This window comes from Lathyrus oleraceus, chromosome 6 (genome assembly GCF_024323335.1).
Source record: "Lathyrus oleraceus cultivar Zhongwan6 chromosome 6, CAAS_Psat_ZW6_1.0, whole genome shotgun sequence".
Classification (NCBI taxonomy): Eukaryota; Viridiplantae; Streptophyta; class Magnoliopsida; order Fabales; family Fabaceae; genus Lathyrus; species Lathyrus oleraceus.
In genome coordinates this window covers 376,245,053-376,257,796 of record NC_066584.1, presented here as the reverse complement: position 1 = coordinate 376,257,796, position 12,744 = coordinate 376,245,053, and the positions used below count along the sequence as shown (strand labels likewise).

General features: G+C 33.7%; 1 protein-coding gene across 1 annotated transcript; it reads left to right on the top strand.

Annotated features, from left to right (window-relative positions):
- Positions 1-9,782: 9,782 nt before the first annotated feature.
- Positions 9,783-12,529, top strand: LOC127095742 (monocopper oxidase-like protein SKU5). Its single transcript, XM_051034388.1, has 9 exons — positions 9,783-9,924; positions 10,001-10,110; positions 10,207-10,477; positions 10,558-10,678; positions 10,776-11,136; positions 11,273-11,898; positions 12,074-12,156; positions 12,264-12,341; positions 12,452-12,529. Exons 1-9 carry the CDS (start codon positions 9,796-9,798, stop codon positions 12,527-12,529), a joined length of 1,857 nt encoding a protein of 618 aa, XP_050890345.1. The 5' UTR covers positions 9,783-9,795.
- The last annotated feature ends 215 nt before the right edge of the window (positions 12,530-12,744 follow it).

Sequence of the window (12,744 nt, the reverse complement as noted above, 5' to 3'; positions counted from 1 at the left end):
ATGTCAGAATGAGTGAGAGACATAATATTTTATGACCATAGCAAACCATCCTTAAGATCCCAAAAGGTAGTAGATCGAGGTAAGTGCAAAATAAATCACTTGAAGAGCAGAGTTGTACATCATATGATCATTCCTCCCTTATGAGAATTCCTGAGATGTACTGAGCGGTAAACATCGACAAGTAAGGTAGGTACTGGATTTCCAATTAAGAATATTTTGATAGCATTAATGTCAACAAAGTCGTCAATATTAGGGAAGATGAACAATTCATAGATGATTAAGGTAATAATAGCCACAAAAGCATCCATATTATTCATGCTAGAAAAATAACGAGCTTCCTTTATCAAGAATTTAGCATGCAAGCCAAGAATTCCTCCTTTTGTAGTTAGATTAGCTTTGATCTCAGACATCTTTAAATGAGTAGCTTCTGCAACGTCTTGATGCTTTGGAATTTCTTCTAAACTGGAAAAGGAAACTTGATCATGGATGGGTAGGCCAATCAAGTGAGAAAACTCCTCCAAGGTAGGCACAAACTGATAACCTGGAAAGGTAAAGCACCGGTACAATGGATCATAGAATTGAACCAATGTAGCAAGAATCCCCTTCATCATGTTGGTCTTCAAAAGAGGTAGAAGTCTCCCATATCTGCCTTTGAATTCTTCAGGATTAACCACCAAAGATCCTAGCTCTCTTAAATATTCCAATTTTGGACTTTTGAAAGTGTACTTTTGAGTTCTTCTTCTTCCAAAATCCATAGTGAAAGATTCCTATGATATTTGCAACAAATGCTTTTAAGTTATTTGAAGACTTTAATTAAGATGATGTTAATGAATGCATGAATGTATGACTGCACAAACACATCAAGATCAACAAACATAATCAAGATATCAAATACATGGGGTTCATAGGTTTGACTTCACGAGCATGAGGCCATGGGTCTAACCATCCCAACAGGGTAAGTGCTAAGGGTTTATCATCAAGATAGGAACCAAGGTTCTAAGAAAGTTCCCAAAGTCATAATCCCATCTTTCAGATATTATCGGTTTGGACAATTACTTGTCAACCAATAATATTCTCAAGAGAAACTCATTTGAGTGTAGTATCGTGTATCAACAAATTCAGGTTTACACCTTCATAGTCATCACACTACGTCATAACAAGGCTTAGTATGGTAAATGGATACTAAAGAGATCAGCTTCTCAGGATCCCAGGTTAAAGATAACAAATTTATTCATGATTTCTCTTTCAACAAATACAATCCCTAAAGGGGCCTCCACTGATTGGGGGATTCTCAAGTTAGCTTGTTCAGGATTACTCAATCCAAGCCAACTTGACTATACCACCCTCCTATCTTAATATGCACTCAAGTCCGGATTAGGACTCATCTTAACACAAAGACCACCCAAGCCAATATAAACAAATAAATAATAAAACACAGATGAAAACAAAATAGGTATAACCCTCTTGGGAAGCAGTCATCCTTAGTGAAGTCGCCATTTTTGTTGCAGTGAGAATCGAAGACCGAGCTATTGGATTAACTTGGCTCGCAAAACATTGATATCACCACCAAACTTTTATTTTTTCAAAGGAAGGGGAAAAGATTCAAAATAAACTCAAAACAAACATGCATAACAAATAGTAAAACTAGGAGCAAAACAAGTAGAGATCGAAGGTACGAGGGTTAGTTATGCAAAGGGAAGGTATTAGCACCCTAAACATATATAGTAATCTATAGGAACCTTTTGATTTTATCTATGTTTTTAAGAGTTATTTGCATTTTTTATGGGATAATCAAAGGGGTAAAGAAATGTTTTAAAGTGTGTTACTTGACTAAAGTTAAGTCAAAGTTTGAGTTGAGATGCTTCATGTGTACTAAAGCATTTGTAATTGAAAGATCCATTGACTAAAAGTAAGTCAAGGGTTGTGTTTGAAATGCTTCATGTGTACTAAAGTATTTTCAAGTGTAGTTGAAAGATCCATTGACTAAAGGTAAGTCAAGGTTTGAATGGGTGTTATAGTTTGAAAAAGGGGTAGGGTTAATGCAGGAATGGACAAATAAAGTCAACAAACAAACAAACAGTATATGACTAAGAAGTCAACATAAGATCCTTTCCCTTGGATTTAGGTACGTAAAGACACATAAACTGGTAAGCCATGAACAAGCTACTTACATGTTTTTGAATTATGATGATCATAAACAAGACATGACAAAGGTTTACATAACACCATAAGAGATAGCACATAAACAAGTATGTGATACATATTCAATCATCATGGGAGTTTATAAAGGAAATACTTGAATGAAGTGATAAACAGTTACAAGATATGGATATAAAATCACAAATTGGGATAGAACTACAAGACATGATTTAAACAAGTGTACATTACTCAACATAAGGGTATCAACCACATAAGACAAGTATCATAATCAAGATATATGGTTGTCAAGTCAAGTTGTGACAAAAGAAGGATATTCAAACATGGATCATATGAACATGGTATTGACAAAGTAAAATCATAAGTGGGTCACTATGCATACAAGTCAAACAAGGGGCAAGAGCATGTTAGGGACAAGTTTAGACCTAAACCCTAATCATGGCATGAATAAGAAACAAGCAAGTGGAAACCCTAATCATCTCGTAACCATTCATTCAAACATGGTTTCAAGGTGAATCAATTGATACATTGTATGAAGATAATCAAGTTCAAACATGTTAAGGATAACAATTAACACTTGAAAGAGTGTTCTATGATCATACAAACATTCAACAACAAGAAAAAAACAAGGGATGAACCAAAGGACTTGATTAGGATCCTAAAAAAAACACTTAAAAAGAACATGTTTTCCATCCAATCAAAAATGGTGAAATAAATAATATTTTTTGGAATTTTTGGTGTCATCATAAAATAGACATTCTCATGAACACATGGAAAAAAGAATGGGTCAAAAATGTTAAGGGATCATAAAGTTATGAATATTTGAAGTTATGAAGAAAAATGAATATTTAACAAGTGAGAAAAAATAAACATTACACTGGCCATGTTCGAACCCATGTCCTTGGGTTTCCGTGTACTGTTTGGAAAAAATAAAAACCAAAGTCTGGGTGGGGCAATGGGGATTCAAACCCCAAACCTTTTGGTTACAAGTGACTTTGGACACACGCTTCTACCACTGGGGTGGCTATACATCCACTATTTAAAACGCAAACAATTGTATATATTATATAACACGTTTCCTTTTACCTTTTTCAATGCCAACTCAGCACCATCTTCAACCTCTCTCTCTCATTTTCCTTTTTTTTTTCATCTATTATTTTTCCAATCTTTCATCAAACATATCTCTCTCATTTCTCAACCATTTTTCATGAAATAAAGATCAAAATTGCTTAGAAAAATGTAAGGAACACAATGGTATGATAGGTTTTAGCTAATACCCAAAGATGAAGATGCACAATGGCAAAAACCAGAACTGAAACTTTAGGTTTCATGCAACTTAAATTCACATAAACAACAATATAAATGACATGTATGCTAATGATCCTTCTTAATACAATAAATGCTACATGTTTTCTTCAGAAATCAAAATGAAATGACGTATGTATGATGAGTTTCAAAGTGCATGATTATACCTATTGGAGAAAGGTCCAATGCCTCTTCAACACTATTTCCAGGTATTATTTGATGCCTCTCCTAATGCTTATGAGTTCCCATAAGATGATTGGAACCTTTGGTTTACAGAATGCACGAGCCAAATGAGAGAATGAAGGTTAATGTTGAAAAGCTCTCAAGAATGGAGTTTTTCTTGGAAATCTTAGTGTGTGGATAGATGAGGTTTTTTCCTCTATTTATAGGGATCCTTGAGGGTTCAAGAAGCCTCATATATCATAAAATAATCATGGCTTGTACTTCATTACTTGCTTGGTTGGTTCTTGCATAATTCTCCAAGTGGGAAGCATGGCAAAAGAAAGGAGTTCATGGAGTGGTTTTTTATATCCTTGATGAAGCATAGAGGTTGTCTTGAGGCTTGGAGTTGGTATGTATCAGATCCAAGTCCATTTGGGAGCTCAATGGTACTTTTTATTGGATTAAAGCTACTTTATGCAACAATTGGAATAGTTCATTGTGTATTGGTTTAATTACTTGGATAATAGCTCAAAAGTGGGTGAAATATTATGATTATGGGGGATTTAGAAGCAAGAAGTACATGTACTTGTAGATTTGTTTGGATTTGTAATGTATTTTGGCTTGGAATTTGACCTATGAACCATTCCATGAGGTTGTCTTCCTAAATTCGATTCTCTTAGCTCAAGCATGGGAATTTCTTGATCTTGGACATTTTGGAAAGATGGAATCGTGATATACAACTTTCATGTTGATCACTTTGTTTGAATCAGTTGGGATCTTGGTGAAAAATTGGCATAAAGTTGGTAACTTGACTAGGTCAGCATGCTGAAAATTTTAATAAGTGTTTTACCACTTGACAAACAAATGAATCATCCACTTCATGGCCCCATATATCCTTATTCGTGCATTTTTTGAGGTTTCGTCACCTAGGACAAAGTTGAAGTATGAAGCAAGGTATTTAATATGATAATTGGAGCAAAGAAAATGGTGGCTTGTATCACAAGTTATGGCCTTGGAAAGTTGGGTACTTGGACATGATTTTTAGGGACTTGGTAAAAATTTCAAATTCTCCATCTTTGTCCTTTTTGCAAGTAAACTTGATTTTCTTGACTAAACTTGATCAAATGACTTTAATGGTCATATTTTCGTAATCCTTGACTTGAAAAGTCCATAGTTGACCAAAAATCTTAAAAGTCAAACTTTGACTTTAAGCATTTGTTGACTTTTTTATCAGTTGCGTTCAACCTTTCATCTGTTTATGAACCTAACCTCTTGAGTCATCTGGATTGTATGAGTGGGTTATAAGGACACATTTGAATACCTTGGATTATGTCTCAAGCCATAGGATCATGCTTTGGTCAAAGAGCCAACATTAAGTTGACTTTGACCAAAACCCTAATTTGGAGTGTCAGATGAATTGTGGCTTGATGAACTTGAATTGAGGTGAGTAAAAACTTTTGTTGTTGATGGAGGAAGATTATTGATCACCTTGATATATATATATATATATACAATATATATATTATAATATATAATATATATATATATATATATATATTTATATATATAATATATTATATATATAATATATATAATATATATATATATATATATATATATATATATATATATATATATATATATATATATATATATATATATGATCCCACTAATCCTTGATTGATCCATCCCTTGCACTTCTTGATGCCAAAACCCTAACTATCAAACAAAGCAAAGCAAGACATATATATGTTTTTTATATTTTTGTGGGGTTAGCAAAGCATAAGGATATACACAAAAGTATTTGATGACCTTGATATTATACAAATGATGCAAATGATAAGGGGTCTTAGGGGTGAAAAGTAGGGTATTAGACAAGGGATCAAAGGCAAGCAAAACGAAGCAAAACGGAAATTTGGAAATTTCTCCCATACAAAAATTAGGGGGCTGCTACAGCCACCTGTAGTGGCTGCTACGGTCCGTAACAGCATATACCCTGGCTTACCCTTTTGAGCCTTTCCTATAGAAGTTTTAGAGGCCTGTTACGGCCACCCGTAGCAACTGCTACGGGACGTAGTAGGGAGGAGAGAGAAACCTTGAAGACTTATTTTACCTCCTTAATTAGAATGATCTTCTCTTAATAGTGGATCTTAGGCATTATTAGATCAATATCAAATCTTAATATTTCACATTGAACCAAAGATATTTTGAACTTTAATTCTTGCTATAAAACTCAGCTTGTTATGAATTTAGGTTTCCCAATTCTTTTCACTTTTCATTCCTAGTTTCTAAGTTTCTTTTGTTCTAATTTTCTTTGTAACTTATGTTCCAATGGAGAAATTTGTGGAACAAGATTTATTCATAATTCAGGTTTTATAATTCATTCTCTTTATATTATTAATCTTTTGTGTTTGATTGATATGAGTGTGATGATGAATACCTTTGTGATTGTGTTTGCCCTCACCATGAGTGAGTAGTTTCATAGGGATTAGAGGTTATGGGGATTGTTTCATGACCTATTGTATGATCCATTAATACCGATTGCGAGAATTTTAATTAAACTTATTTTATAATCTGAGTTCATGCACTACAACTTTATTATGAAAGTAAGTGGTTCTCAGGTCTCAATTGTAGTCTGAAAGGATATGTGTCGATACCGGGACACGGATTTTTAAACAATCTAATTCGAATGATGTACAAACCGATAGGTGAGTTTGAGAAAACATATAACTAGACAAAAGTAATGACTCATCGAATAATAATTCGGACGATGCGAAAGCCGACAGATTATTCGTCGACGATAGGGGCAATGCGCTAGTGAAAGCAGGCAGTGCCCAATATTATCTATTTTTTATAATTTATGAAAAGTTCTCGTAATAGGTGTAACACGAATCGTATGATTGTGTTAGAGATATGAACTATAACCCCTGGTCCTGTTTGCCCCAATTTGAGATTTAAGTAATTTTTCCGTTAAGTTGTTTCTATTTAATTGCTTTTTCTTTAAATTTGTTGACTAAAACCTCTACTTTTAATTTCTCTAGATATACACTGATAGGACAAGTATTCGGTACTCAAACTATTGGTCTCTGTGGTTCGATACCTATTTTATTACTTCGCGACAACCGTGCATTTATGGATGCATTATTCATGAACATAAAAATGTTAGAAAACTTAAACCACATGTTATAAAATGTGTTTTTGTTGGATACTCCCCAACTCAAAAGGGATATAAATGTTTTGATCCAAAAAACAAGAAAATGTTTGTCACTATGGACATTACATTCTTTGAATATAAACCTTTTTTGGTGACACTCATCTTCAAGCGGAGGGAGGGGGGAGATAAAGGAAGACTTATTTAAAATCGAGGACATGAGTATTTTAAATAATTTATCTTTTCTTGTATCACAAATTTCTGAGACTTATACTTTTGCACAAACAAAAAATACCCATGATTCTTTCTCTGATCCTACTCCTGTTATGAGTAAGAAACTTTTTGAATCTGAGCCTACATTTTCAAATGTAGATAACAATGAGAATCCTGAAAACGATGATAATGATGATCTAATTTAAATGCCACAAATTAATGATTCACTTCAAGAAAACATATTTGAATTAGAAAACAGAACTTGAAAGGGAATGTTTTTGTGAAAAACATTACAAGGAAATTGATGAATCTACATCTTAACACTGTCATGAATCTTAATCGGGGAATGATCAACCTCCTAAGAAAAGGAAAGATAAGTCTATCTCTGTTTTTTAGAGTCGTATTTTGTATCCTGATATAGATGATCATGTTGCCATTATAAAACCTGTTAGATATTGCACTAAACATCTTGTGTCCAATTTTATATCATATTCAAATTTATCTTCGTCTCGGTCTTCCTTTACCTCAAAATTATCTAGTGTAGAAATTCCAAAAAGTTTATATTTTGCTCTAGAAATTTAAAAGTGGAGGAAAATTGTACTTGAGAAGATGAAAGTTCTTAAAAAGAATAAATTTTGGAGTGTTATGACACTGCCAAATGGAAAAAGGAGAGTTGGATACAAAATTGATGCTTGCTCTGAAGTATAATTTAGTTGGGTCAATTGAAAGGTACATGGCTCGCTTGTTAGCTAATGGATTTACTCACACCTATGGTATAGGCTACTCATAGACATCTGCTCCTGTTGCAAAATTGAACACTGTCAGAATTCTTTTATCCACTTGCTGCTAACCTGGATTGATCCATACATTAGTTGGATGTTAAGAATGTCTTTCTCAATGGCGACCTAGAAGAATAAGTATATATGGACATTCCTTCTGGATTTGAAAACAAATTTGAATCAAATGTATGCAAACTAAATAAGACTTTGTTTGGATTAAAGCATTTCCCTAGAGCTTGGTTTGAAAAATTCACTCAGCCCATGAAGAAACAAGGTTACATTCAAGGACAGACTGACCACACCTTGTTCAGAAACTTCTCCCACAATGGGAAATTTGCTTCCCTGATTGTTTATGTTGATGATATTGACCATACTGGAGAGGATATAGTTGAAATGGAAGAGTAAAAGGGAATTAGCAATAGATTTTGAAATCAAGGACTTGGGATTCATGAGATATTTTCTTGGTATGGAGGTTGCTCGGTCAAATAATGGTATTGTGGTTTTATAGCAGAAATACATTATAGACTTATTGAAAGAAACATGAACGAGTGGATGTCGTCCTGTAGATACCCTTATGGATCCTAATTCTAAACTTTGGGGAAAAGGTAATATTCTTGTTGATACTGAAAGATATCAAAGATTGATTGGAAAACTGATTTATTAGTCACACATCCGACCTAATAATACTTTCTCAGTTAGTGTAGTAAGACAATTTATGCATTCTCATTTCGAGGAACATCTTGAGACAGTTTATAAGATACTGAGATATTTGAAGGGGAATCCTGGAAAAGGCTTATTTTTTAAGAAGACTAGTGAAAGAAATGTGTTTATCTTCACTGATGTTGATTGGGTAGGTTCAGTCACAGATAGAAGACCAACCTCTGGATATTGTACCTATTTTTGAGGTAATTTTATGACATAAAGGAGGAAGAAACAAGGTGTTATAGGAAGAAGTAGTGCAGAAGTCAAGTTTAGAGCTATGTTTCATGGTATTTGTGAAGGATTATGGATGCTTAGACTTCTAGAAGAACTTAAGATAAAAATTGAGTTTCCATTGAAATTATACTCTAATGGTAAAGTTGATATTAGCATAGTTCAAAGCACATTTCAACGTGACAGAACTAAGCATATTGAGATTGACCGAAATTTTATAAAGGAGAAGTTAGATGCTAGAATCATATGTCTATCTTTTGTGATTTCAAGTCAGTAAACTGCGAATATCATGACTAAAAGCTTGACAAGACCTACCTTTAAGCATTTGATAGAAAAGTTGGACGTGATAGATATCTATGCACCAATTTAAAGGCGGTTGGAAAATAGATCTTTATTTCCATATTTTATTTCTAAACAATTCCATTATCATTTATTTTTTATTATGGAAAAAATTATTGTTATTAATTGTATCCCCTTTATAAAACCGTCTTGGACTGAGGAATAATACACAACAACATTTTACAATAATACCTCTGAATCGTAGCGCAAAGGCTACCGCATCCCTAGACATCTACCCACAAATAACAGTTGGGCCTACGACACATTTGTAATTTCCAAGTATTGTGTTGCTATTGTGTTAATGCGAGTCATATTCAACATTTTGATTTTTTTTTAAAAATTGATAATTAATATGGTAAGGATCAAATTCTTGAAACTCAACAGAAAATTACTTCCGTAGAAAATGATCATGGATTATTGCAAAAGAAATCTAATTAACCTGATATGCTAGAGAGTGTCTTTTGTAACATGAAGCCTTAATATAGTAATTATAATGAAAGTAAAACAAAAAGCCCACATTAGTCCAAATTTTAGGTCTTGCATTGTAGTTTGGCCGGCTGCACTCCAAGAATTTAACCCAACTTCTTATACTTTTTCCACCTTAATTGCACTTAGCAATTGATTATTCCAAAGCTATTTAAAAACAGTTTAACATCTAGCCCTTGAAATGTACTAACAACTAAGAGGCGATGGTTGTCACAACCAAACACAGAAGTTAATTAAGGTTTTGTCTCCATGAGTTCTTCTGGTCCTCAAATGGAAGCTGTTTCATGTGCTATTGTGTTTCTAGTAATTTTTGTTACAATAGCCACCAGTGCTGATATATATCTTGATTGGCACGTTTCCTTGAACTTCAATATTAATCCGGTGTCTGCAAATCAACCGGTAGAGATTATCGCCTTTAATCTATACATCGTTTAATTACATTGTTGGCTGATAATATCGCTGATTTGATTGTCAGGTTATAACGATCAATGGCATGTTCCCTGGACCCCTTATAAATGCAACAACAAATGATTATATTCACGTTAATGTTTTCAATGATTTGGATGAACCTTTGTTATTTACATGGTATATCGTACTCTATGTTTTTGTTACTATTAAGTAATTGCTTTAGCTTTAGAAATGGTGTCATGAACTAAACATGCAGAATTATGGTTGTTATAGGAATGGTATACAACAAAGGCAAAACTCATGGCAAGATGGAGTGTCTGGTACAAACTGCCCTATCCAACCGGGAACGAATTGGACTTATGTTTTTGAACTCAAAGATCAGATTGGCACATTCTTCTACTTCCCTTCCATCAGTTTCCTTAAAGCCGGTGGAGCGTTTGGTCCAATTCGAGTCAATAATCGTCCGGTTATAAGTGTTCCATTTCCAAAACCGGACGCTGAGTTTGATCTGTTAATCGGTGACTGGTACAATAGTAGCTACAAGGTAGTTTAAGGTTTTTTTTCGCCTTGTATTAGTCATTTGTTTTAGTTTTCTAACTCTATTTTTGTGATAATTTCAACTAGGATATTAGGTCAGGGTTGGAAACTATGCATGTTGAATCTCCAAGTTGGATGTTAATAAATGGAAAAGGACCATATATGAACACTCTTTCAAAATCATATGAATCATTCAAAGTTACACAAGGTAAGAAGATAATAAAAATGTTAGTTATTTCATCTTTACAATGATTTCATTTTATTTCATCTATTAATGTAACTTGTTTATGATAATGTGCCAAAAGGGAAAACATATTTGCTTAGGATATCAAATGTAGGCACAGCATGGAGCTTCAATTTCAGGATTCAGAATCATAGAATGCTTTTGGTTGAAACTGAAGGATCTTATGTGAATCAGATAGATTTGAATTCTCTTGATATTCATGTTGGACAATCCTATTCAGTTCTGGTAACAGCGGATCAAAATGCTGCTGATTATTACATAGTGGCTTCTCCTAAAATGAGTAACGCGACGCTTAACCATAGTCTTGTTGGAATTGCTGTGCTTCGTTATGATAATTCAACCACACAGGCTAATGGTTCTCTCCCAAGTGGTCCTGATCCATTTGATTTGGAATTCTCCATCAACCAAGCTAAATCCATTCGGTAATTGCACGACACAAAATAGTACTAAGTGTCTGTTTGAATTGACTTATTTGAATTGATATAATAATATAGCATCCGTGAGATTGTTTCGGAGAGTTTACGGAAAAAACTTATGACTTATTTGAATCAATTGAAGGTGGAATCTGACTGCTGGAGCTGCGAGGCCTAATCCTCAAGGAACCTTCAATGTGACAAATGTGACAATATCACAAACTTTTATTCTAGAAGCAGCAACTGCCACGATTGATCGATTATCTCGCTACACTGTCAACAATGTGTCATACTTGACACCAGATACACCACTGAAGCTAGCTGATCACTTTTCCGACGAATCTGGAATATATAAACTCGATGCTTATTCCAAAAACACTTCAAACGTGAACGCGGTTCATGATGTTTTTGTAGCAAGTGCATTACATAAAGAATGGACAGAGATAGTGGTTAAGAACACTTTAACAACCATTGATGCTTGGCATTTGGATGGATATAGCTTCTTTGTTGTTGGACTAGGAGAAGGAGAATGGAAAGAAGAGTCGCGTTCGAGCTATAATCTTTTTGATCCTGTAGTTCGCTCAACTGTGCAAGTGTTCCCTGGAGGATGGAGTGCAGTTTATGTGTATCCTGATAATCCAGGAATGTGGAATTTGAGATCACAGAATTTGCAAAGTTGGTATTTAGGTGAAGAACTTTACGTCAGAGTTTATGATCCTAATCCTAACCCTGCCAAAGAGAAACCCCCTCCACAGAATCTGCTTTTATGTGGTGAGTTATTCAGAAGTGTCTGACACTAACACGACACCGATACGTTTAAGTATCAATATCGTGTCTGATGTCAGTCTGATATCTGTATGTTTGTCGTTCTATTATATAGTTCATGTGAAAAGTTTATTTTTATGATTACGGTATTTATGCTATTGAACTGTTTATATTATTAAAGGAAAGTATCAACCTTCAGTACCACCTCCTGCTCCATCAGTGTCACCACCACCCCCACAATCACCAAATGCTCCATCATCCAAGGCATATAATCTAGATACAACAAGGTATTGTTATTAACTTGTGACATAATTAATGTGAAATATATGTTTATAAGCTAATATGGTTATTCTTTGTATATGTATTAATAGGTCCCAATTTGCTATGATCACCACTGTCATGTGTTTTCTCTATATTGGTTTACATTGAAGGGTGCACCCTTTGCTAAGGTGATTGGACATATGAAGATCATGAGAGAGACATTAAGTTGTAATATCAAGAATGAAAGCAATTAAGGTTTACATTTTGTAAAGTTAATTTTTGGCTTTAACTATGGAAGGTAGAAAAAGATGTAAGTTTAAGGGTCAACATTATGCAATTACAAGGTCATTTTGATTGCAAAATGATTAATTACTAGAAAACACTTTTTACAAGTTAGTTTCATGCTTCATCCCCTTTTATGTATAGTCAAATAATTAAATAATAAAAAAAAATACGTTATAAATTTATACAGTTAATAAATGACAATTATGTATTTTACCAAGTCATATTGAAAATTTTAAATTATTTATATAATATGACAAAGTGATATTTAGATGAAAATGTAAAAAAAAATTATATTGTCTACATCTT

Bases quoted from the DNA above. Each gene is read 5' to 3' on its own strand.
- LOC127095742 (XM_051034388.1), top strand. From the start codon at position 9,796: ATGGAAGCTGTTTCATGTGCTATTGTGTTTCTAGTAATTTTTGTTACA. The intron at 10,679-10,775 runs GTAAGAAGATAA...ATGTGCCAAAAG, and splicing joins ATCATTCAAAGTTACACAAG to GGAAAACATATTTGCTTAGG. The intron at 12,342-12,451 runs GTGATTGGACAT...TAACTATGGAAG, and splicing joins AGGGTGCACCCTTTGCTAAG to GTAGAAAAAGATGTAAGTTT.